This window comes from Polyodon spathula, chromosome 24 (genome assembly GCF_017654505.1).
Source record: "Polyodon spathula isolate WHYD16114869_AA chromosome 24, ASM1765450v1, whole genome shotgun sequence".
NCBI classification, from domain to species: domain Eukaryota; kingdom Metazoa; phylum Chordata; class Actinopteri; order Acipenseriformes; family Polyodontidae; genus Polyodon; species Polyodon spathula.
The window spans coordinates 20,550,220-20,575,789 of record NC_054557.1 but is presented as its reverse complement, the minus strand read 5'-3'; the positions used below and the strand labels follow the sequence as shown (position 1 = coordinate 20,575,789).

At 41.2% G+C, this 25,570-nt stretch overlaps 2 protein-coding genes across 2 annotated transcripts in view; one reads left to right on the top strand and one right to left on the bottom strand.

The window, feature by feature from the left end:
• The first annotated feature begins 1,425 nt into the window (after positions 1-1,425).
• Positions 1,426-23,011, top strand: LOC121298594 (antigen WC1.1-like). The gene is made up of 16 exons (XM_041225721.1): positions 1,426-1,483; positions 5,829-6,143; positions 14,902-15,207; positions 16,352-16,666; positions 17,196-17,282; positions 17,491-17,805; positions 18,458-18,787; positions 19,230-19,331; positions 19,792-20,109; positions 20,238-20,273; positions 20,518-20,646; positions 21,125-21,220; positions 21,554-21,625; positions 21,755-21,841; positions 22,206-22,277; positions 22,547-23,011. Exons 1-16 carry the CDS (start codon positions 1,426-1,428, stop codon positions 22,654-22,656), a joined length of 2,748 nt encoding a protein of 915 aa, XP_041081655.1. The 3' UTR covers positions 22,657-23,011.
• Positions 23,012-24,299: 1,288 nt separating this feature from the next.
• Positions 24,300-25,570, bottom strand: part of LOC121298677 (uncharacterized protein C6orf136-like) — an 8,052-nt gene continuing 6,781 nt past the window's right edge. The window contains exon 7 of the mRNA XM_041225856.1: positions 24,300-25,570. This exon is cut by the window's right edge and continues 505 nt beyond it. The gene's annotated coding sequence lies outside the window, so the exon portion shown is untranslated.

The following is a 25,570-nucleotide window of genomic DNA, read 5'->3' as shown; positions in this document are numbered from 1 at the left end:
GACCCGCATTTTCCGGGTCAGAACCGCAAACTGACATTAAAACCATGACAGTCATTCAAACTTGTATGTAAGATCACTGTTTGGGTGGTGAAAAAAACTTGAAGCTTGTCATTATCAACATATGATTGCTGTTGTTGAAGCCTGGGGCCTATGTGCTAGTGCCTGATTAAGGGGTGATAAGCAGGTGCATACAGGTGCAATCAGACTTGTGTAACGTGATTCAATGCAGCCTGCAGAGTCTGATGAATCTGTAGCAGCTGCGACCTACAGACTCTGGGGTTTCAACATTGTCAGCACTTTTACCTGATTTCTTTTTTAATCTTTCCTTTCCATTCATTACAGTGAAAATACTGTCTTATGAAATGGAGTGTCACTCAGTAATCTGGAACATGGGAATAGCTGTCCATGCCTCAATTCCGAGATCACTTTTTCCTTCAAAAGGCAGTCACTGGACTTGCCTGACCTAAGCACCATGTTGCTGGATGCTCAGCTGATGCACTATCCTTGCACTATTGCACTACTATCATGTCATCATTGTAGATACAAACTTTCTTAATTCTGAATTGTTATTTCTTATCTCATAGTGCATTCCAGTTGTATTTGCACTTACTGTAAACTACACTGTATTTAAATATTGTTTTTGGACTGTAACCTTAATAATAATAATAATAATAATAATAATAATAATAATAATAATACTATTGATACTCTTGGTACTTTATATATTTTCTATTTATTGCTTCTAATCGGTGACTTTTTTTATTTGTATTTCTCTTTCTCGCCCTTGCCCTGTACAGACAAGGCTCTGCTGTGTGATGGACAGGGCATAGAGCAGTATAGGGGATACAGAATTGGGTACCGCAACAGCTTCATAAACTTAGCAGTGCTCTGGAAATCCTAGGCTTAGTCACACAGAAACAGAAAACATCCCAGAAGAGATACGCAATGCAAGAAAGAGTATCGAAAACCAGGCCTTTAGCAGAGTGAAGCCTGGCTGGGGACCAAACCCACAGCTCTGAGATAACTACTAAATTGCTTGCTCTCTGCACACAACTTTCTAAAGCTTTTCATAAACAAAAATTTTAAAAAAGTTTTTTTTTTTCCTTTTTTTCCCTTTCAGACCTCTCCCCCTTTCCTCCGTATCGTGTGTTTCATCACCGCTAGGCAGTCTGGGAGGAAACAATGATGTATCAGCGATATATATGGATAGAACTGAAAAGAGCCCTCTGATTTGTCAGCGCACCTGTTTGAAATCTTCTTGTTTTCTGTCTCAAAAAGGCCATGCTGAGTGTGATTGGTGGGGTGGAGGGGCTGTGTTTCTGCTGGAGTTATGGGGTGTTGCGCACCCTCTCAGTTGCTGTGTTGGCTCAGGGGGGTAAGCACGGGTCTTGATTTCACTCAGAGGAGGGTTCATCCGTCCCAACAATGGAGAGCTGCATGTCCATCTTCTGTCTCGCTGTCCTGCTTCTGCACTCATCAGCCAGTAAGTTCCACACTGTTATTTCTTTACAGCTTTATAATGAAGTCGTCATTTATTCTGAGGCAGGGAGTCGCGTTCAGTGGTCCAGGGACTGAGTGACTTGATGGGTAGATCAGCCCATTGAGATGCTTTCCTTTCAAGGCTGTTTTTATTGATTGATTTCTTGAGTTTGTTGACTGGGATTGAACTGTAGAGGTATACATACTGGAGGCTGGGTTCCACCTGCAAACCTGCCTGAACCCGACCTAGGTGAGGGGATACTGGTGCTCAGGTGGACACAGTAACTTCTCAATACAGTACACTGGGTTCTGTAATACTGAGTATATATTGTGCAAGTTGAATTTGTTTCACTGGAAAGAAAGTCTCTTCTCAAGCACAGTGTATTTCCAGCTGTGTTGTATTGCAGAAATAACACTTCATGGTGCCTCGACTGTGTCTGCTGGTGAGCCTGCAACATCACAGAGATTTAACTTCTAGATTATAGTGTGTTAATCTACCAGTATAGTCAGGCAGTGCTGCTGTTGAACTGAAGAACAAGTTGTACTGCAGCACCTTAAAATACTAAAAACTGAATTGGAACATTGAGAACAATTTGTTCAGCTGAATTGTATCTGATGCCCCTGGAATTTAAACACAGAGGTATTTTATTAAGCTGTATTAATTAATTATTATTATTATTATTATTATTATTATTATTATTATATTATTATTATTATTATATTTATTATTATTATTATTATTATTATTATTATTATTATTACATTATTATTATTATCATTATTACTATAAACTTCAGTGTATTACAGTCTTGTTATACACGGTGTAGGTGCAAGACCCGTTTACATTGTGTCTCATGGTGTTCTTTTGTATATCTTGTATTGCTGCAATTTTCCCACTGCTGCTTCCTCAAATTGCCGCTTTTGTGTATTGATTTGTTTTATTGATGTAGTTGCATCCCGGTGAGATTTATCTGATTGAATTCAGTCAAAAGCGATCAGTACTGCAGCAGGAAAAAACCAGGACTGCTCTGCTCATGTTTGCCTATTCCCTGCTTATTCAGTGTGTGTTTGTGATTGATAGATAGCTGTTTTATTCGATGACGGACAACGTCAAGTTTAATGATGAGATAAAAAAAATGTAAGGGATCTTACACATCCATCTAATTCTGTAAGTGTATGTTTGAAATGTCTCATGTGTAATGTGCAGTGTGATCTGGCGTGCTTGTCTATCAGTGATCTCGGGCTGCTGGTTTTGTTCACCCAGGTGCAGATGTTGTGTTTCTTGCTAGCAGAGAGCTGTGTCAGGGTTCTTATACTCATGAATGCTTAAGAATAATATTGGAAATGTATAGGAAAATGTTATAATGATTTAACAAAAATGTGTTTAAACATTATAATACTGCATTTAAAAAAAAAACATACTGTTCTTGATACAAAATAGTCCTGGTGCTGAGATGATTCTATCAGATCTCTATGTCATTTTTGAACATGATACTTCATTTATCGAATAACCACGACCGTGGGTGAATGTATAAAGTAATCAGAACAGGTATAAATTACAGGCTGCTGGATCAGTTTATAAAACGACAGAGGAAATGCTGATCAATAGAGTGTAAATATATAAACATGAAACGACAGGTCGGTTAGGTTGTGTAAAGAGATATTTCTGCTCGTATTGAAGTTTGATTTCTCTCAAATCTGCAATGCGAGGGAAGATGAAACAATCATACTTCACTGATTCTATTTTCTTTTTTTAAATCACGTAGTATTTTTAAAATGTCGCCAAATATAATTATCAATATCTCCCAAAACTTTTATTTTTCCAGTCATAGTTTTGTTTTCAGCATTTAAAATATGGTAAGAATCTCATGTTACTGCTGATAACTCTCGGCATGGTTGTTTGTTTCTGCACACAGCAGCTCCTTCCCACCTGGACAATATGCGAGTTACAACAACAGTAGGATATATGAGCAGGGAACTGTTTAGTGATAATGTTTTATTATTATTATTATTATTATTATTATTATTATTATTATTATTATTATTATTATTATTATTATTAGTAGTAGTATATTATAATAATAATAATAATAATAATAATAATAATAATAATAATAATAATAATAATAATAATATATGTCAGATTGTAATGCACGTTAAGATCGTCAACAGATTGCTAAAGGTAGAAATTATTGAATAAAATTAACTTCAGAAATACAATTTCAAATTTCATATAATTTAAAAAAAAAAAAAAAAAAAAAAACCGTAGTTGAAAATAACGTGCTCGAGCAATAGCCGGGTGTCTGTGAATGGAGCTCGAAGAATGCGTTCTAGTTTAATCGTAACTGCAAGAATTTTCATTTCTCAACCTCATTCAATCATTTATACATGAAATCTGCTGCATTTAAATGTTAACATTTTTATACATTATTATTATTATTATTATTATTATTATTTATTATTATTATTATTATTATTATTATTATTATTATTATGTATTAGTAGTAGTAGTAAACCAATTAACATTTGTACATATAATATATTATTTGCTACTTTATACATTCACCCATGGGCTTGGTTATTTGATGAATTGATCGATCACCAGATCTCGTTTAAACTACATCAGAGAATGAAAGATCATGTTGAAAATGACATAGAGATCTGATAGACCCATCCTAAAACCAGGACTATTTTGCATCAAGATCAGCATGTTTTCCCAAGACATTATAATGTTTAAATAATGCTTTGTTAAATAATTTTCACGTTTTCCTGTACGTTTCCAATATTATTCTTCCACACCGATGATTATAGAACCCTGGCACAGCTCTCTGCTAGAAAGAACCATCTGCACCTGGGTGAACAAAACCAGCAGCCCGAGATCACTGATAGACAAGCCCGCAGGATTGCACTGCACATTACACATGAGACATTTCAAACATGCAATTACAGAATTACCAGGAACCCGTTTTTTTTTTTTTTCATTTACATTTCTGAAATTGCTATATCTACCTTTAAAAAAATAGCGGGAAATGTTACCCAGGTACAGCTGAATTTAGGTTTTAAGACTGACTTGAAGAAATTGTGACCCGCTAATCGGACTCGCTGATACAAATACAATGTAGCTGACGATTTTCAACGGGCTTTTTCAACTTAAATGTGGCAATGCAAAAATAAATAAATAAATAAATAAATAAATAAAAATGTATTCTGAATGTTTTAATTATTTTTAATTGCGTCAGCAATGCTACTAGTGAGTTGCAAACCACTGGGCTAAGGGTTAGGCTGTCCCGGTCTCGTGCCATGACATCTGTTGAATTGCAAACTATTGGATTCCACACACGCGCGCACAACGCTATTACAGTATATTTATTTTCATCGGTTTGCAGAAAAACAGTTTAATATATATAATTCAGTGAATTATCAAACAAAATAAAAATAAATAAATAAATAAAGTAAAAATAACAACAGAAACGTGAAACGGCCCCTTCTTGTACCGGACAGAGCGATTTTTAGCAGAAGTAGTTGCGATCTTTGATGCAGCTGGGGTCTTTTTTGTTGACGCAAACTAAACCAGATGCCAGGTTAATAGATTCAGTGTAACAGGTAGTGCGTCAATAATTAAAGGCAAACATTTGCTGTATTTATTTTAAGTGATAAAAACAAAATGTATATTTACACTATTGTTTCAGAAATGGGAATTTTCACTGAGCACTACCGCAATAGGAACACTTCACGGAAATTGTGATAACTGTGAAGAAAACAGCCTTACTCTAGGACGATAGTCGGCATGTTTCAGCCGTCGAAGCACGAAGAGCTGGGCTCAACAGTAGCATTAGACACCAGGATAGTAAGGTGCTTATATAATATAATTAGCGCCTCACTTTTATGTAGGACGCTATAGCTGCAACTAAACACTGTGCGCTATACAAGCACGTTTTTTTTTTCACTCTGTGCACGTGTTTCTTTTGCTGTAAAACTACATTATATTTCGCATTGTGCACAGGGGACATGTCCACAGTTTGACCCCTCTCTTATCTTTAAAATCCTATTGAAAGACCGTTAAAAGAGAAAATGTCACAACGTTTACCCCCTACTATTGCGAATATATTAATGGCTGAATATCGTAGTTTAACACAGAAACAAAGTTGAAACCGTAACTATAGCGACACGATCACCAGAAGTAAGGCTTCCAGCACCTGTTTGACCCCAGGCACTAAATGTGAATGACATCTACTCCAAAATATGAATGATGCCTGATACTAATATCGAGTCACACCGTATCCAAAATATTAAAGATACTTGATTCCAAAATCTGCTGGCATCAATGCATCTCTTTCTTCTCTTTAAAGGCGGTGATGATCTGAGGCTGGTGAATGGAGGCAGTCCCTGTGCTGGGAGAGTGGAGATTCTTCACGAGGGACAGTGGGGGACAGTTTGTGATTATAAGTGGGATATGGAGGATGCTGGAGTTGTGTGTAAACAGCTGGGCTGTGGATCGGCTATATCGGCTCCAGGCAAGGCTCGCTTCGGAGCTGGTTCTGGAAATATCTGGCTGGATGCTGTTTCCTGCAGAGGCTCTGAGTCAGCTCTGCGGGACTGTGGATCACTGGGCTGGGGAAAGCATTATTGTGGACACATTCAGGATGCTGGAGTGATCTGTTCAGGTAGGAAACACATAGATATATCTGGCTATGAAGAGTCTGGACAAAACATTAGAACCACCTTCCTTCTGTACCACGCGTTTTAAATAGGCCGCCCATCGCATGACCAATTTCCTTTTTTTTTTTTTTTTTTTTTAAATGGCGTCTCTGACATGTCCTATTGTGCAATGTATAAAGCGGTTTCTCCCTCATGAAAATCACAGTGGCAAGACAGGGCTGGGGGTTATCCATGGTTTAGCAGATGCTTCCATATTTTTAATTTCTGACATTCAATTGCCAGGGTGTGAACTGAGCAATGTGGATTATTGTTGTAAAATTGCTTGAACAGTAGGGGTTGAATACCATATACCATCGAATTTAAGACACTTTTTAAACAATTTTAGCGTGTGTAAATTCGTGTACAGTATAGTGATACGTGTATGTGTATTAAACTTGCCAACAAAAGAGGTGACTACTTGAGTAAGCAAACAGCAACGTGACTTACTGCCGAGAAAAGACGAACCAAAACGTCACTGCCAGATCTTGAATCATCCATGACATACAGGCAGCCATTTTCAAAGGAGCGTCATTATCTTCCTGAGGAATTGGAGGAGAAGCTTTTACAATTTCAAATTGTCAAAAACTGGGAGAAAAACAGATGTAAGTAATTAGGCCTGGAAATGAGAAGCACCACATAACTGTAATGCGCTGTGTGATAGCAGACGGTGGCAAACTGCCTACATGTGCTTAATTGAGGTTTTGTCTTTCCCTCAAATCAAGAGAGGGAAATTTGGGCTGCGTCTTAAATTCGATGGCGTCTTAAATTAAAAAGAAGACCCTATCTATATATTACACCAACATACACACAATCTAGTCTGGCAAGCCTTCATTCCAGTTCTCAGGTTGTGTCCTTCCCTCACCTTTACAATTGAGTACCAATCAATGCCAATTAATTTCTGCATTGAGTGTTTTAAAAGCCGCCTGGAAGTGATTTTTCATCCTCTCATGCGGGGCGCTGCCATTTTTACAGCCGTATTGATGTACCGAAGGCCATAAACTGACAGTGAAATTGTATTTCAATCAATCTTTATTTTATACAGCGCCTTTCATAGTGGACCACCATCACAAAGCGCTGAAAGCACAAAGCTGGTCCTGAAGAACATTCACTAACACAAAACTGAAACTGATCTTTCTGAAAAAGAAATCTACAAAATGTATTTGAAAATATTCAGAAACCCCCTTTAATACTTAGATGCACAAACATGGTTATTGTTAATCAAGTGTGTTGTATAAGTCAACACAACAATATACAAACAAATAAAACATTGAATTATATTAATTTTTTACCACAAAACAGGGATTGTGACCCTTTTGACTTCTCCAGATCAACACAATGTTGTGGTATCTGATAACATGCATGTTTCAGGAAAACAATGTAGGATTCTCACATTGTTTCATTCTTCTTATGAACTGGAATATGATACTAGACAATGAGTGTCAGGGTAAGGGCAATTTATTTATTTCAAACTATTTAAATAGATTTACAAATAACCCTCACTACTTTATGTAATAGGAACTACATTTTTTTTTTTTTTTGTCCCGCAGAGATTAATGCTGCAATGTGTCCGCTAGGTGGCACCAAAACACTGTTCAAATATTTTACATTCCATAGGTCAGACTACAGTGTATACAGTATGTCTATAAAGTCACTACATCTTGTTTAGCTTCATCGATTGCGGCATTGATCAGTGAAAAAAGACAATAATTAGACTTCCTTTGCATGTGATTAAAGCCTTTTGTTAACCTCCTCACTCAACAGCTTCCTCATTAGCCTCCAGAGTAGTGTTCTTGAGTTTGAATAGGGTACAGAAAATGCCTTTGTGACAGTTTACTGACTTCCAGCACTTCCAAGTATCAGAACTCCCTCACATCTTTTTTCTGATATGGCAGGGGCACCTTGCTGATCTTGCCAAAACCACAATACGAATTCACTCTATTGTTAATATGAGCTATTCATATAATTCAACTAAGCTCAATGTCTTTTGGACAGAATGGAAAGTGTGCTGTTTGAATAAACAAAGACAGAAACTTACATTTTAATTACCAAACCCACACTGCTACTTGTCACTAGCAACAGTTTTGCTAATTTCACATCTAGAGACTACTGCACTACGGTAGCATAAACTGTTCACTGGGTCACTGTGACCACTGGTATTCACTGGTCTCTCTCTCTCTCTCTCTCTCTCTCTCTCTCTCTCTCTCTCTCTCTCTCTCTCTCTCTCTCTCTCTCTCTCGGGAGGATTGTGGGAAGGGCTTGCAGAGAGGTGGAATGCCGGTGCGGTAGGACCGGGAAATTTAAAACTTTATTTATTTATTTATTTTTTTGTTTTCTTTTGTTTTGATAGTTACTTAGTTGTTTTTTTTTGTTTTTGTTTGTTTGTAGGTTAGTGGTGTGTGTGTGTGTGTTTGTTTGTTTGTGGGGGGGGTGTGTGTGTGTGTGTGTGTTGTGTTTGTTTGTTTGTTTGCAGGGGGTGGTGTGTGTTTTGTTTGTTTGTTTGCGGGGGGGTGGTGTGTGTTTGGAGATCCCGTTATGGGGTCTCGTTCAGGAGGGCTGGGGGCTCTCACCCGCCGACACGGGGTCCGTTGCCTGCCTGACCCCGGGGTTTCGGTGGAGGAGTGCCTGCTGGCAGTAGGAGAGGTGGTGGGGTTTGAGAATATTATATCGGCGTCAAGAATGAATAAAGCGCTGGTAATATTTTTAGTGGAGGTGTCTCTGCTACACAAGCTGGTAGAGGAAGGCTTTACAGTGAAAGGTGAATTTGTTTAGGTTTCCCCTCTAGTAACCCCGGTTACGAAAGTTATTATTTCTAATGTGCCTCCGTTTTTAAAAAATGAGCAATTAGAAAAGAATTTAGCTCGTTTTGGTAAACTGGTGTCCCCGATTAAGGGAATCCCGCTGGGGTGCAAAAATAACAGTGTTAGGCACGTCATGTCGTTTAGAAGGCAGGCGTTTGTCTTACTAAATGATCCTAATCAAGTCATTAATGTTGCCTGGAATGTGGTGTTCGTCAGTTCCGAAACGATGAGGTGTTTTTACTGTGGAGAACAGGGACACCAGAGGAAAGCCTGCCCGAGAAAGGAGGCTAGAGCGGAGACAGGGCAGGATCAGGGCGATGCTGGCGGGGAGGAAGTCGGGGGTGTTGGGGGTGAGCGGGAGGAAGAGTCGGCTCCTGCACCGCAGCCGCAGAGCGAGCCCGTGCTGACCGAGGAGGGGGCGATCCAGAAGGAAACCGGAGCAGAACCACCAACACCACGGCCTCGCACAAAGAGACCCAGCCGCAGCCTGTCACTGACGGGTTCGGAGGATAATACCGCTACTACTGAGAATGGTGAAGAATCATTCAAGGTAGTAGCGAAAAAGACACGATTTCAACGGAAGGCTGCAGAGCTGCCGGATGGCAGAGCACAGCCAGTGCAGAACTCCGAACCCGTGCAGACAGGGAGACTGCGGGCTCCAGGCGGGGCGTCAGTCCCTCCCAACGCGGAGGAAGAGAGCACAGCGCAGGGTGAGCCGGGCGCGGTGCAAGACTCTCCACTTGCTGAATCTCAGCCGCCTGAAACAGTGACGGCTGTGGCAGAGACCGGTGTCGAGGAGTCGGAGGGAGCTGCGGAGGAGCGGATTCTCGGGGGCGAGCGAGAGGACAGCGCGGATGAGATGGAGGGGGAGCTCTCTGACTCCTCGCTTATCTCAGACATCCCTGATAGCCAACCCGTCAGTAAGAAAAAGTTATACACGCTTGAGCAGGTAAATGATTTTATGATAGAAACAAAAGGGAAAAGGGGAGTAGAAATAGAGAGTTTTTTCCCTGATCTAAGGTTATTTCTCCACTCCGCTCACGTTATAACAAGGAAAGCCACAATAGAAGAATTTGATCAGCCAAAACGTTATAGATTAAAAAAAATTGTTCAGAAAATTAAAAAGGATCTTAAAAGTGGTTCAAAATCTCTTGTTTAAAAATGGCTGTGTTTTATGAAACTTCTTTTATTACTTGTTTTAGTGTGTTAGTTTTTTTAGCTATGATGGAAAGGTGCGTTTTTGTTTCTTTTAATCTAAACGGCTGCAGACAGTCTTTTAAGAGGGCGCAGCTAGTCGGGTTTTTAGAGCAGAAGCAGGCGGGGGTGGTGTTTCTGCAGGAAACGCACTCGGATCAGGAGAATGAGGAGGCGTGGCGAGCGGAGTGGAAGGGGCTGTGCGTGATGAGTCACGGCGCTAGTACTAGTGCAGGAGTAGCCGTGCTTTTTAAACCCAGCCTGGGGGCAGTTTTACTAGATATGGATGAAATCGAGAAAGGGAGGATTTTAAAAGTAAGAGCTAGGCTGGGCAGTACAGTGTATGTTTTTATTAATATTTATGCCCCCAATAGAGGGGGGGAACGAATTTTATTTTTTAAGAAATTAAAGCAAGCTCTTTTTAATATTAATAATAATGATGTGGTGGTACTAGGAGGAGATTTTAATTGTACTGTTAATTTTAATATTGATAGAAATAATGATGAACCACACCCTCAGTCCTCCAGAGAGTTGGCTGCATTGTTAGAGTCCAGTGACCTGGTTGACATATGGAGATGCCTGCACCCCAGTTCAAGACAATACACCTGGTCTCAGTATCACACAGACTGTGTATATAGAGCAAGACTAGACCGGTTTTATACTTCTAAAAACGATTTAAATAAATTTATCAAAGCAAGAATCATCCCCAGTAGTCTCTCTGACCACCACTGTCTATTAATTACAGTAATAATTCAATCAGAACCCCACAGAGCATCTTACTGGCATTTCAATGTAAAATTATTACAAGATGTAAAATTTAAGCAACAATTCAAACTTTTTTGGATAATTTGGAAAAAAGAAAAAGCACAATGTAAAGATTTAAGACAGTGGTGGGACATTGGCAAAATACAAATTAAATGTTTTTGTCAACAATATACTATAAATGCAACCAGGTCACTGAACACAGCCGTGAGAGAACTGGAGTCCAAAATCCTCCTCCTAGAGGAAAGTTTAAATTCAGAATTTAAAGAACAGACCCTGGAGAACCTAAAAGAGCAGAAAATCGCGCTGGGGAGCTTGCTGAAGGAAAGAGTGAAGGGGGCGATTGTGCGTTCCAGATTCATGGAGTTGAGAGACATGGATGCCCCCACTAGTTTCTTCTTCAACCTGGAGAGGAAGAGAGCGGACAGTAGACAGCTGTGTTGTATCAGGACTCCTGGTGGGAAAGAACTGCACACCCGGGAGGAAATCAGCAGAGAGGCGGTGCGTTTTTACAAGGAACTTTATAATAAAGAACTGTGCAACATAGAGGACACTGAGCGGCTGCTCCAGGGGTTACCCAGCCTCAGTGAGAAGGAGCAGATTCAGCTGGACGCACCGCTGACCCACCAGGAGATGACCGCCGCTGTCAAGCAGCTCTCCAGCGGAAAGGTTCCCGGGATCGATGGACTGCCAGCAGAATTTTATAATAATTTCTGGGATATAATGGGGGAGGATTTGCTCCAGGTTCTGAGAGAGAGCCTCAGCCACAAGGAACTGCCTCTTAGCTGCCGTAGGGCAGTGGTTACACTGCTGCCCAAGAAGGGAGACCTTTGCCAGCTTAAGAATTGGAGACCTGTGTCAATTTTATGTTCTGATTTAAAGATTTTATCCAAAACAATCGCTAATAGATTAAAAAGTGTTATTGGAACTGTAATACATATGGATCAAACATATTGTATACCGGGTCGCTCTATTTTTGATAACTTATTTTTTATTAGAGATTTTTTAACTGTAAGTGATATTTGTGATTTTAATGTAGGAATGGTCTCCCTGGATCAAGAGAAGGCTTTCGACAGAGTCGACCACACCTACCTCTTTCATACACTGGAAGCCTTCGGGTTCGGTCCTGGTTTTATTTCTTATATTCGGCTTTTATATTCCAACATTTTTAGTATTTTAAAGATCAACAATGGGCTGAGTCAGCCCTTCCCAGTGTGCAGGGGTATAAGGCAGGGCTGTGCCCTGTCTGGTATGCTGTATTCACTGGTTATAGAGCCCCTGCTGCACCTGCTGAGGGTCAGGCTAGCTGGATGGACAGTGCCCTCCTCGCCCTCCACACCCTCCTCTGCCACAGTGAAGGTGTCTGCCTACGCAGACGATGTGACTGTGTTTGTGAGTGGGGATGCAGATGTCCAAGCACTGCAGCAGACTCTAAATGAGTTCCAGAGAGCATCTTCTGCCAGAGTAAACTGGGCAAAATGTGACACCTTCCTGTCAGGCAGCTGGGATGAGGGCACCCCTCCTTTCCTGCCTGAGGGGCTGAAATGGAACAGAACAGGTATTAAAGTGTTGGGGGTGCACCTCGGAACAGAAAACTACATGAAAAAGAACTGGGAGGGTTTGTTGGACAGGGTGAGGGGGCGGCTGCAGAGGTGGAAGGGACTGCTGGCTCAACTGTCCTTCAAGGGCCGGGTGCTTGTTATTAATAATCTGGTGGCCTCTAGCTTGTGGCACAAGCTGGTATGCCTGGACCCACCCCAGGGCCTGGTGAAGGAGATCCAGAGAGTGTTGCTGGAGTTCTTTTGGAGCGGGAGACACAGTTTGAGGCCGGCAGTCCTCTACCTCCCTAGTGATGAGGGGGGGCAGGGGCTAGTCAGCATTGCCAGCAGGGTGGCAGCCTTCAGACTGCAGGCGGTTCAGAGACTCCTGTACACTGAGGAGGAGGCTCATTGGAAGAGGCTGGCCTGTTTCCTTCTCAATAGATTTGGGGGGCTGGGGTTAGGAAAACACCTGTTTTTAATTGAGAACACCAGTTTTAGTAAAGCAGGACTTCCTCCTTTTTATCAAAGTATTTTAAAAGCCTGGCAGCTGGTGAGGGTGGAAAGGGATGTGGAGTCCTTGACAGGGCAGGACCTGTTTGAGGAGCCCCTATTTTTTAATCCACTCTTTCCAGTTAAGTTCCTCCAGTCGATGACGCTCTGTGCCAGTTTTTTAAAAGCAGGTGTAACCAGGATGGTCCACCTGTTAAACCTTGAGCTCTCCTGCTGGCTAACTGCCTCCCAGCTAACTGCACAGCTAGGCTGGCACTCAGAGAGGCTTGCAGAAAGACTGATGGGTGAGTTGAGGGGCTGCCTCTCCCCGCGGCTCAAGGCAGTCCTGAGGGAGGAGTTGTCCAGAGGCACAGAGCAGAGACAGCTTTCCTTATTTCCAGGGATGATCGTGTCACCAGCAGTAGGTGAGGAAGGAGAGGGGGGTGGAGAGAATGGAGGGACTTTGCTTAAATTGCAGAATGTGGAGGAAATTATCTTTCACACAATGAATGGAAAACATATATACAAATTGTGTGTTAAAGCCACAGAGTATAGTAGGCTAAGGGGTCTGGTAGACTCTAAGTGGCGAGCTTACTTGGCTGTAGAGGAGGGGCACAGGCCGGTGTGGAGGGTGCTGTACAAGCCGCCTCTCGCCAAGAGAGTGGGGGACCTGCAGTGGAAGATTCTACACTGCATTGTGTCCACAGGCAGGTTTCTCCATAGAGTGGACCCCAGCATCAGTGAGCAGTGCGCTTTTTGCTCAGCAGAGGAAACTCTCTTTCATGCCTACAGTGAGTGTGAGAGGCTGCGGCCACTTTTTAATTTACTGCAGGGAATCCTGAATAATTTAGGGGTTGTTTTTAGTAAGGAGCTTTTTATTTTTGGGGATCTATACAGTTTTAAAATGAAAAACAGGTGTGTTCTTAATTTTTTAATTGGACAGGCAAAATTGGCTTTTTTAAAGACAAGGAAAAATCAACTCTCTGGTTCTGGACTGACCAGTTTAGTGGTTCAGTTCAGGGTGCTCGTGGTCAGCCAGATCAGAGTAGAGTTTGAGTATTTTAAACTGGTCAGTAACCTGGAGGACTTTCAGGAGAGGTGGTGTGTGGGAGATGCCTTGTGTGCTTTGAGTGAGAAGGGGGAGCTCCAGTTTTTGTTCTAATTTTATTTAATTTTTGTTTTACAGTGTTTTATTTTGGCTTTAATCTGTTTTCAACAAAGAAAAATAACACTGTTTAATATTGATTTTTTAATGATCCTTTTATTTTGTTTGAAATCTATTTTTAAGGAGAACACGATGTATTTTAGGATTTTTTAAATTTTGCTGAGGCAGTAGGAATCTTAACTTTTGTTGTGTTTTACCTTTATTTGAATTTTAATGGATTTTATTTGGAATATTTAAATAAAGGATCTTAAAAGTCAAAGTCTCTCTCTCTCTCTGTCTCTCTCTCTCTCTATATATATATGTGTGTGTGTGTGTGTGTGTGTCCAAACAAATCAGCAATAGGCAGCTCTTCATTTTGTTGTTTAATAATGGATCATTTAAAAGCCTTCCAGTCAGTATGTGATTGCAACACAATACAGCAATGAACAACCAGAGAGATAAATGAATCAGACTTGTCAGGTGCCCAGAGTTTTATAATAAAGGAAATAAAAATGTTTAGGTGGCAGCCTTACAGACAGGATCCTTTATTCTTGTCTTGAACTCTCTGATTCAAAATATGTCTTCTTGGTATCCTGTTACATCCAAGGCATATTATTTACTTTTAATTAAATATGTTTGAATTACCATGTCATGTTTGTATGAGGTTCAGTGAAAGAACTAAGTGAATAACACTATTTAGATGTTTTACAAGGTGAAGTTTTTAATTATCTGTTAACAGTTGTTGCTTTGCCCCCAGAGCCTAATGTCTGCAGTTTTGTGATTTCAGACCATCGAGCAGTGCGGCTCAGTGGTGGCAGCGATCTCTGCTCTGGGAGAGTTGAAGTACAGCATGTAGAGACCTGGGGAACGGTCTGTGATGCTGACTTTGACTGGCAGGATGCAGAGGTTATCTGTCAGGAGCTGAAGTGTGGAATTCCTCAAGAGGTGCTGGGGGCTGCCCGTTTCAAGGAGGGGAAAGGTGACCTTTGGTCGGAGGAGATCCAGTGCTTTGGAAACGAGTCCCGGCTCTATGACTGCCACACTGCAGCCACAAAGAATCAGAGCTGCACACACAGGAACGACGTGGGCCTTGTCTGTTTCGGTGAGTCTTTATTCTTGTTTATTAATCAGGGGCTATAAACATTATGGGCGGATATCAAGCAAGTCATTTAGACAAATGTTTCAACGAGAATTCTTTACAATGTGGGCTGTCCGTTTTTGCTTTAGGAGGCTCAAGTGTAAAAGAAAGTAAGACGTGCCAAGTGAGAGCTTTTTTTAAACAGACAGCATGTTTATATTACCCCTGAACATCCTCATTACATTGCTTATCAGTGTGTGAATGGCCTCGCTCTGCCTTATCTGTCAAACCTGCTCTCTCTTTGCGTTCTCCCGATGCAGGGCGCTTGCAATTCATTAGCAAAGGCAGAGTGAGCCATTCCCTATCATCCCCCTAACCCTCAGAGCTCTCTGCCGGCCTCAATCTGATTTCTCTTTACACTGTTTTAAACTGTTTTGTGAATTGTGAGCTGCTCTGAGAGGAGTTGTCTTGATGTTGCTGCTATTGTTTTAAATTGAAAATGTATTTTTACTGTGCTTCTTTTCAAACTGCACAAAGGAGACCTATACAACTAATGGAAGCTCACACCAGTACATATGCATAGTTATAAAAATAGGGAAGCTCAGGGTGCTGAATAACTTTTGAAATGTTTCTCCCCTGGACAATGTAGGCCCGGGAATTAGTTTTGTAGCACTGTCAGTGGTAAATGCTTGCCTAAATTACATGGTAGCCTAGTTTAATAAATGAAATGCCGTTTGAAAGTGTAATACATGTCCTGTATATGTCCAATACAACCTCAAGAAGCTTAGCAAATCATAAAGCATTTTTATATACATTGGGTACAATGGAGCCATTACTTTCAATAGAAATTGACCAGCTTGATACCGCTAGCTGAATGCTGATTCATTTTTGGCAAGCCTGCTGTTGATCATATACCCGAGGGTTTGAGGGTTTGGGTTGTTCTAGATGAGTGTCGCTCTTCAGAAGTCTGTAGTTAAATAAATACTGGTGCATAACTATTAGAAATCTAAAGACATGCATGACCACCAATCATGCCCTTACAGCCAGTATTACAATAAAATAGCAACCCTTTTGTGATTGATTGCTAGAGTAACACAAACCCAATGTCCTGATTCTCTGCTTGTGCTGATTCTCTGCTTGTCCTGATTCTCTGCTGTCCTGTGTGCAGGGTACACTGGGTACAGGCTGGTGGGTGGCCCTGACTCCTGTTCTGGTCGAGTGGAGCTGCAGTACGATGGTCAGTGGGGGACGGTCTGCGATCGCTATTGGGATCTGCAGGACGCCACAGTTCTCTGCAAGCAGTTGAATTGTGGGTACGCTGTATCAGTCCCGGGACAGGCCTGGTTTGGTGAAGGCAGCGGTGATGTACGGGCTGATATATTCGACTGTGATGGCAGTGAGACACACATATCAAATTGCTCCATCTCTGCATGGGGACGAGGCACCTGCACTCATAGGAACGATGCAGGAGTTAATTGTTCAGGTGAGCGGTAGCCACGTTAATAGGTGGGAGATCCTATCTGTTAAACATATCTCAGTATAGTAGGTATTCAGATCTTCTACTGCCATCTAGTGGGATTGTAAATTAAATGAATTTACTGTTACAGTATTTCTTTTATTCCATTACTATTGATTAATTGTTACAATATTTGGGGTGTATTAGATGAGTACAGTTTAAGATATTTTAAACTTTATGAATACATACAAATAAAGCAAACTGTCTGACATTTAAGCTTATATGGTTTGTAATGCTATGTATACTTTTAATTACATTTTCAGTCATCCTGGTTGGTTCTGAGTTCTACAGCACCAATACCAATTATGAGTTTATTTAATTCTCTATAGAGCTGTCTCTAAATAGCTTTGAGTTTGCACCAGGTGGAAGAACAGACAGTGTCCAAACAACAGAATTACTCTTAAACCAGATAACAAACTGTAAATGCAGTAAATGGTGTTGTTCCTTCAGCTGTGATGTGTTTCATTTCCCCCCTGCTCACTCTTATTATCTTCAGGCCCATTGCTACCAGCACAACCAGATCGAATCAAGCCTCTGTCAAGTAACTGCAACACAGGTAATGAAGGGACCTCGCTCTGCTCAGGTTAGTGCAATTCAAACTCTAGTGTTAATAAGTTATTTCAATGTGACTAAAGTGACATTAATGCCATGGTTAGTCTGTGACAAGGATTCTTATCTGAAAATCGGCATGCATTATCATAGGGTTATTATTTATAATATTAGTAACTGATTCTGTGCCTAAGCTGCAGTGATTATATTATTGATGTCTGCCTGTGATTCTTTCCCCCTAGATCACACGACCCTCAGGCTGGTGGGGGGAGGAGATGCCTGCGCTGGGATGGTGGAGGTTTATCACAACGGCTCCTGGGGGACAGTCTGCGATGACTCCTGGGACCTGGAAGATGCTGAGGTGGTGTGTAAGCAGCTCCAGTGTGGGACGGCACTCAGAGCCACAGGGTCAGCCTCCTTCGGCCAGGGAAGCGGACTCATCTGGCTGGACGAGCTGCGCTGTCAGGGGAACGAATCGGCTCTGTGGGAGTGTGCCTCAGGAGGGTGGGGGCAGCACGACTGTAGACACAAGGAGGACGCGGGAGTCATGTGTTCAGGTACAGGACTATCATACCCTTACACTTCAAATCAATAACTGTACCAATAGGAAGCTGCAGCAAAGTAATCACATAAACAAAACTCATTTCAGCAAATTAAACTACTGTATTATGCTCAATAAAATAAACATTTACATTCACTATATGCACATCTAATAATGTAAGTTTGACACACAAAGGGACTCTCCTCGACACCCTCAAGTTGCTTCACAATTGAATAAGCGCTTCTCCAGATGAATGTAAAATAGATGAAGATGGGTAATTGGTTTTATAAAGAAAGGGAAAAGGCCAGTTGGTTAAGACTTTGCCTTTCAGTTTAACAGTAGGATTTTGTAAGGTGTTAGTGAGATGTGACAGTTATGAAGGAAGCAATATAAATGAAAACATAAACGCGCAACAATGGTTTTAAAATGCTTTACGTAAGCTGTATTTATTAATTGTGTTTGCATTGTTCTTATTTTGATAACAATTTGTTTAACATTTCCAATAATTAAAACATGTATCAAGGAGTGTGTATGGCCATCTCCACCAGGAATAATGCATCCATTTCATGATTTCACTTTTACTGAAAATCTTTTGATGAAGCAGAAGTTTTGTAATCTGGAAGGTCAACATGCATCTTGCTAACATAGTTCTATTGTTTCTGACACAGAGTTCAAGAAGCTGAGACTGTCTCGGGGCTGTTCTGGACTGGTAGAGGTTTTCTACAATGGCACCTGGGGTAACGTCTGCTACAACGGCATGGATAAAAACACAGTTAAGATGATATGCCGTGAGGTAAACTGTGGAGAGAGTACTGAAATATCAGTGCCACGTCCAGCAGATAGCACTGCACGCAAGTGGCTTGATGATGTTAAATGCAGAGGGCATGACTCTACATTGTGGCACTGTCCATCTTCACCCTGGGGTCAAAACAAGTGCTGGAACAACGAGGTGGCTGAGATTGACTGCAAAGGTAAAGATATCTCTCTGTTTTTCTTCTGCTGGTGACCTGATAGCTCAGTCACCCGAAAGACCACAGCTTTAAATCCAATTCTAGTGATAACCGGAACACCAGCAATACACAGTGAAGTTGTGTTATTGGAGGCAGTGCTCTTTCTAAGAGGGGTCCAGTTGATGTCCCCAAACCTAGAGCAGCAAATAATCTGCCCTGACCAATCTTACTGTACTACCCACCACAGTGGAGAGGCCAGAGCAGGGCTGTGCTCCGCTACAGTGGGATTTGTTAATTGATTCAGTTATTTATTCAGGATTAATGCACAAAGTACTCCAGCTTGTAAACTCGTTCCTTCAGTATGAGTTCACAAGCTGAAACTTTAGAGATACAAGCTGGCATGCTGCACCTATGAGCTTCCCTGTGGGTATGTCTCCAGTACACTCACCGCCAAGTGACACAACACATACCCATGCTTTAGCAGTGTGAATAAAACAAGATTTCTTTGTGTTTTCAGTAGTTGAAAAGAAGCCAACTGTCTCCAGCATACCCAAGACCTGCTCTGAAGACCTCACTCAGGAGCACTGCTCAGGTGGGTTTGAGTTTCATTGACTTGACCCTTCAATTATTAGATTCATTCCAACTGATTTCACACACAGAAATATCCAACTGTAAAATAATGCATACAATTAGTCATTTTACAGTGGCATGCTGTATTAAGTACAGGTAGGGAAGGGTTCCCAAACATGTCAAAGAGGTCTTAGTCCTACACAGTTGTGAATTGTTACCTGTTTATTGTTCATTTGAGCCAAAATTGTAATTTTCTGCTGCAGTTCTAATTAAAATTAGCGCTCTCATAGTTTCCAGTAGTAAAGAGAATACAAAGCAGGGCATCTTGTAACAGATCTTCAGGGAAAGGTATGTGTCTTTTTTTTTTTTAAGTGAACAATGGAAAAACGTGTTCCCAGATGTGAATACTAAACCTACCTCTAATAATTATACAGCAGCCTCTGGGCTGAACTGATTCAATAAGCCCTGCTGTTTTATTTCAGAGCCAGCAGAGCTGAAACTAGCTGGAGGCTCCAGTCCCTGCTCCGGACGGGTGGAGGTGTGGTTTGAGGGATCCTGGGGGACAGTCTGCGATGACTCCTGGGACCTGAAGGATGCCCAGGTGGTCTGCAGACAACTAGGCTGTGGGGCAGCGGAGAGCACAGGGGGGGGTGAGGCTACGTTTGGACAAGGAAACGGCACCATATGGCTGGACGAGGTGAACTGCAGGGGCAGCGAGATGCACCTGTGGGACTGCCGGCACTCTCCACTGGGACACAATGACTGCTACCACAAAGAGGATGCATGGGTTAGCTGTGCAGGTGAGAGGGGGGTTATCTGAGCAGGGGAGATGGGGAATCAGCTGTACTGGGGAGATGCTCTGCTGTGTTAGGCAGGAAGTACTTGCTTACATTGCAAATAATAAGAGTCATTTCATTTTATTTTACAGATGTTCCAACTACTACCAGCCCCCCGGTAAAAAAAGGTAAAAGCAATAACTTGTAAACTTCACAGACACTACTCTCTTATAAATATAAACACTGTCGGTTAGTGCACAGTGCTATTTTGTCTTGTTTAGCGTTCTGAATTTGGGAGTCGTGTGGATAAAAGAAGGGAGGCCTCAGTTAGGGCTTTCCTATGTAAGCAATGTGAGCCAGCTTTTTTTGCTTTATTTACAGTACAATAAACAACTGTTTACAGAAGTGTCTGTCTGTCTTCCTCTCCAACAGGACCCTCTGCACCCAGTGAGAGAGACATGACCATCCCAGTGATAGCCTGTGTCGTGCTGGGAGCTCTGCTCTTTGTGGTGCTGGTCCTCTTAGTCGGGCAGCTGCAGCACAACAAGATGCTGAGGAGAGGTAGGGAACAAGTCCCTTTAAAGAGACGCGAGCTCAGGAAGGAGACACATTCAGGTCCTAATGCGCTGTTCTAGGATTGTATTCAGTAATGCCCTACACCGGCATTTTAAATCTGCAGGGCTTTCCAAACACAAATGCACTACCCAGATCCTTTATAGCAGGGATCATTGTTTTGTGCATGTCAGATGACAATTTATAAACCGTTTTGTTTAATGATCTGGTTAGAGAAAAAGCCTTCATTGAACCACATGTGCAATACCAGCCTGCTGCAGTAGGGGCAGCAGAGGACAGAATCTTGACAAGTTCAGTCATTAATTAAACCCTGAAAATACAGAAGCATAACTTTTAAAAGGGCAGTTTTAAAGCATTGTTAATAATAATATATGTTGTTGCTCTGTGGATCACTGAAGGCTGTGCTGTTCAGAACAGTGTGTGCAGAGCTGTGTCACTGTGAGTGAGAGCCTGTTTTTTCCCATAGGGATTGCTGAGGATCTTGACCCCTTCCATGAAGCCATTTACGAGGAGATTGAATACAAGCTGGCCAGACAGGGAACCTATGGTGTGCCCAGGAAAGGTGAGTGAGAGGGGAGGGGGAGTGGAGAAAGAGAGAGCCGACTCACACATCACACTGCCACACAATCCACAAACATGACTCAAAGCAGAGACTTATAAACCTCTCATCACAGGAAACACTACAAAGAGTGGGAGACAGGAACAGAGCAGCTAACAGTAGATAATATGTAGTTACTTAGGGTGTAGATCACAAAACCATGGTTTAATTTCCTATCCTGAATGCAGTAATCCAAACATTGAACAACAGCTCCAGTAGTAGTCAATGTGCTACAAGTAGCAGGTAGTGAATTTGCAGAGTGAAAGCAGGCAGCACTAACCCTGTCTCCTGTTTCAGGGAGTTTCCTTTCTGATGAGTTGCCCTATGACTACGATGATGTGGAGGACAGTGAGGGGAACCCCATCCCAGGTAAGGGGGGCTGTGCTACAAACCTATGAGAAACAATTCTCTCACCTGTATCACCGATTCTGGTCTCTGTCTGGTTCAGTTGAAGCAGTGCTCTGGTCTGTAACACTAATGCTGTTCTCTCTCTTTTAGGTGAATCGATGCCCTCTCTGAAAGGAGAGGTCCCAGGGTACTATGACGATGCCATCCCTTTGAACAGCAACCCAGAAGATTTATCAGGTGAGTTCTTGCAGAGAAGCCCTGTAGAGGAGCCCTGCACCAAACCCAGTCTTGGAGAAAGTAAATGTATTCAATCAGGTTCCTATTTTAGCTCACGTGTGTTGAACCATCAGTAACTGCATATGGTTTGTGCAGGTAAGTCCCAGGACTGTGCAACATCCCCCGCCATGCCTGCTGAGCAGTACAGTGGGTTTGATTCTAGGGTGCCAAGTAGTTTTCCTTCATTTGATGGATCAGTAATAATGTTATCTAGGCATTTTATTCAGCACTCAGATCCCTGTAACTCTGTTAGTGGGCAATAGGAGAGAGATGCTGGGTGTGAAAGCAGGACAACTCCAGAGCTAACCTTGATTCCTGTTCCTAGGGAGTTTCCTTTCTGACAAACTTCCCTCTGGCTACGATGATGTGGAGGACAGTGAGGGGAATCCCATCCAAGGTAAGGGGGCTGGAGTCTACAGTGGGGAGGGATTGGGAGGGCCCTTCAGACAACCTGCCCTGCTTCACAGACCCTACTGCCCCAGGAGCACCTGCTGTGGGGGAGCCGGTAACTGCTCCACTCCCACCTCTTCCAGCAGGTGTCACGACCAGGCAGTTTGAGAAGTTCTGAGTCTCTCAGAAACCACCTATGGCACTCTCACACCCATTGCTTAAACCAATCACAGACCCAAGATCTATGTGAACCCTCCCACTGTGTCTCTTTGGCAGGTTTTCCCCTCACTCCCCCTGGAGAGGAGAGTGCCTGGGCCGTGCTGCCCCCTGAAGAAGGGCCCGCTGCACCTGACAGGACTGACTACGATGATGTTGGGGAGGAGTGAGGCTGACAGTGTGTCTGGGAGGAGAATAGAGGGGCAGCTGGAGTCCCCAAGATTTCTAGATCTGTAAGAGCGCCATTAACTGTAAACCTGCCAGACAGTTTCACTGCCGTTCCAGCCTTCCTCTGGGATTTCACTGTGAAACTCCATTGGCTGAATATTTAGCAGGCTTCTCATCAAAGCGCTTCATGTTAAATATATGAGTGTTGCCCTTTATGCTGCAAAATTGCATTTTTTTTTTTTCAAACAAGCTGTTTACATTAAATTAGCAAACATGTCCTGAATGCGAACTGAAACTGAGAAATTATATTTTCCTAAGAAAAAGAAATAATCAAATTATGAGTGTTGCAGAGGAACCTCAAAGATCTATCTATCTATCTATATATCTATATATATATATATATATATATATATATATATATATATATATATATATATATATATTTTCACTGTTTCTGGCTACCAAAGTAACTGAAACAGTTCAGAAATTTAACTAATAGTCATTGGGTGGGTTTCGGGGAATCACATTGTTATAACTATGGTTTTTGTGTGACCCCCTCCCCATCACAATTATAAAGGTATGTACAGATTTCCAAATGTATCCAACAATTTTTCACAAGTTATAAGGTTATAATGTGTAATGGAAATTCGCTTGTAGTCTGCTGTCTGTGTATTTTAAATCCAATCCATAATCTTTAAACAGATTGTGTTTTAATGGGTGCCTGTGTTCCCTCTTTTGGCCTGTAATTGTGGTGGTGTGCAGTTTCAAAGGGGATCTGAAAATGAATTGTTTTGAAACGCTGTTGTAAAGTTTGGATTTACTCTTGACAGTTACCCTGTTTGTAATTCATTTGGAGCTAGTGGTGCAGATAAAAAAATGATTTCTCTATTAAAATGTTAGTTTTTTGTATTATTATTTTAATATGTCTGTTCTGTTTTAATGTGTCCTATCTGAGTGTATAGCATTTCTTGCAGAGTGTGCAATGGCTTGAAGGCTGTATTAGTCTGTTTTTAAACAATAAAGTCTAATTCAACATCTGGCGGACGGCATGTGTTTTTGTTGTAAAAATTATTAATGTAATACAGACAGTGTATTCAAGGTTTCTTTAACTCTTCTTCCTATATATGTGCAACAGACTGCAAAAAAAGTCTGCACTCTGTCACAAAAAATAACTGGCCAAGCGTTTTGCATCACCCTATAGAATTAAAAAAATTTGCTTCATAAAGTCGAATGAAACCTGCTGAATAATGTTACATTAACATATTGAATTACATACCGCTTTGTAGTTTTTAATGCACTTAAGCTCAATCCTAAAATTCTAGGTGATGCAAACCCTTTGACCATAGCTGTATATTCACTGAGCAAGTTTCACCGATCACTCTTTCTCTGACAGATCACAAACATTTTATGTGACAACCTCTCTTGCTGAACACTTCACTGCTGGAGCTCTGGCATAACTGGCTGAGCCACTGAATCAGCGACTGAAGAATCGAGGGTGTAGTTTTAAAGATACAGTCTTGAGTATTCACTGGCCCTTCCTATATGAAATACACTGCAGGCTAAATATTTTCTTAGGTATGGTGACACGTCATAACACGTCATTTCAATAAAAAATGTCAGATCCGAGGATGTAGCAGCACTTCTAAATGCACACAACGATCTTTATTGCAATAGAATTTATTAGTATACACTTATTTGTAAACGAGCAGGAAACGATGCAGAAAAAAAAAAAAAAAATCCACAAGCTACTGTTTCTGATATCCTGTTTGTTTTAGTTTTAAACTTAACTCAAGGAACCATGCGTTTAGTCTCATTTTATATGCTATATTCCTAGGAAGACGCATGTATTAAATTATGTATTTTATAAACACAGCAGTTGAGTGTTTTATATTTTTAAGACACAAAATAATGACCTTGACATTGCAGACATGAAAACATGTTTGTTTTTTTTTCGTTTGAGTATAGTTTGACACACGTGGACATAAGGGTGAGCTTTATGAAAATCTAAAGCCTTACCTATAGACGGAACACACACCTTTACTACAGACAAGATCTTATGTATATTTTAGGAGATATAAATGTTACAGCAGCCAGGGTGAGGCTGGGGGTCAGTTCTGTTGGTAAGTATAGAGGCAAGCATGCCATTAGAGTTAAAAATGAAGGTTTTTAATTGCCACATGACATATTAATAAATTAATAAATTGTCTTTTTTTTTTTTTTTTTTTTTACATCCAGTACCATGTAGCCATCGCATTAACAAATGGAAACAGCATTAATTATATACAAACTTCCTTCTTGAAGTGACATTTTGGATCCCGGGAAACTAAAACATTCCTTTTCAAGAAAAAAAAAAAAATGATTTCAGAGAAAGAAGAATTCAAATCCATTTTGAATGCTAATAATAATAATAATAATAATAATAACAATATGAAAATGAAAATAAGAATGAAAATAATAATAAAAAAAAAAACAAAAAACACATTGCTGACCGGTTGAAGGATGTCACCTCCCATAGCTGACGCCAAGAACATTGCAAGTAACAAAAATTACAGCTTTGAGAACTTTGCAACTACAACGTTCTTGCTAGCGATCAGTCCACAGGCGTTTTTTGTCCCTGTGAAAGTGCTTCGTTGTCCTGCTTTTATTCTCTGTTATGCTACCTTTACTCGAGGCAAACTGTGCTCTTAATAAGCAAGTGCTGCGATAACACTTCATAAAGGCTCTAGCTGAACTAAACAGAGTTTTATGAAGCTGGTTATGGAACTACAGCTAAGGCCAAAAGTTTAGCATTACCTTACAGAATTAACCAATTTTGCTTCATAATGTTGAATGGAACCTGCTGACTAACGTATGTAATGAATAACTGTAGTTTTCCATATACTTAATAAAAGAAATGACAAAAAAAAAAAAAAAAAG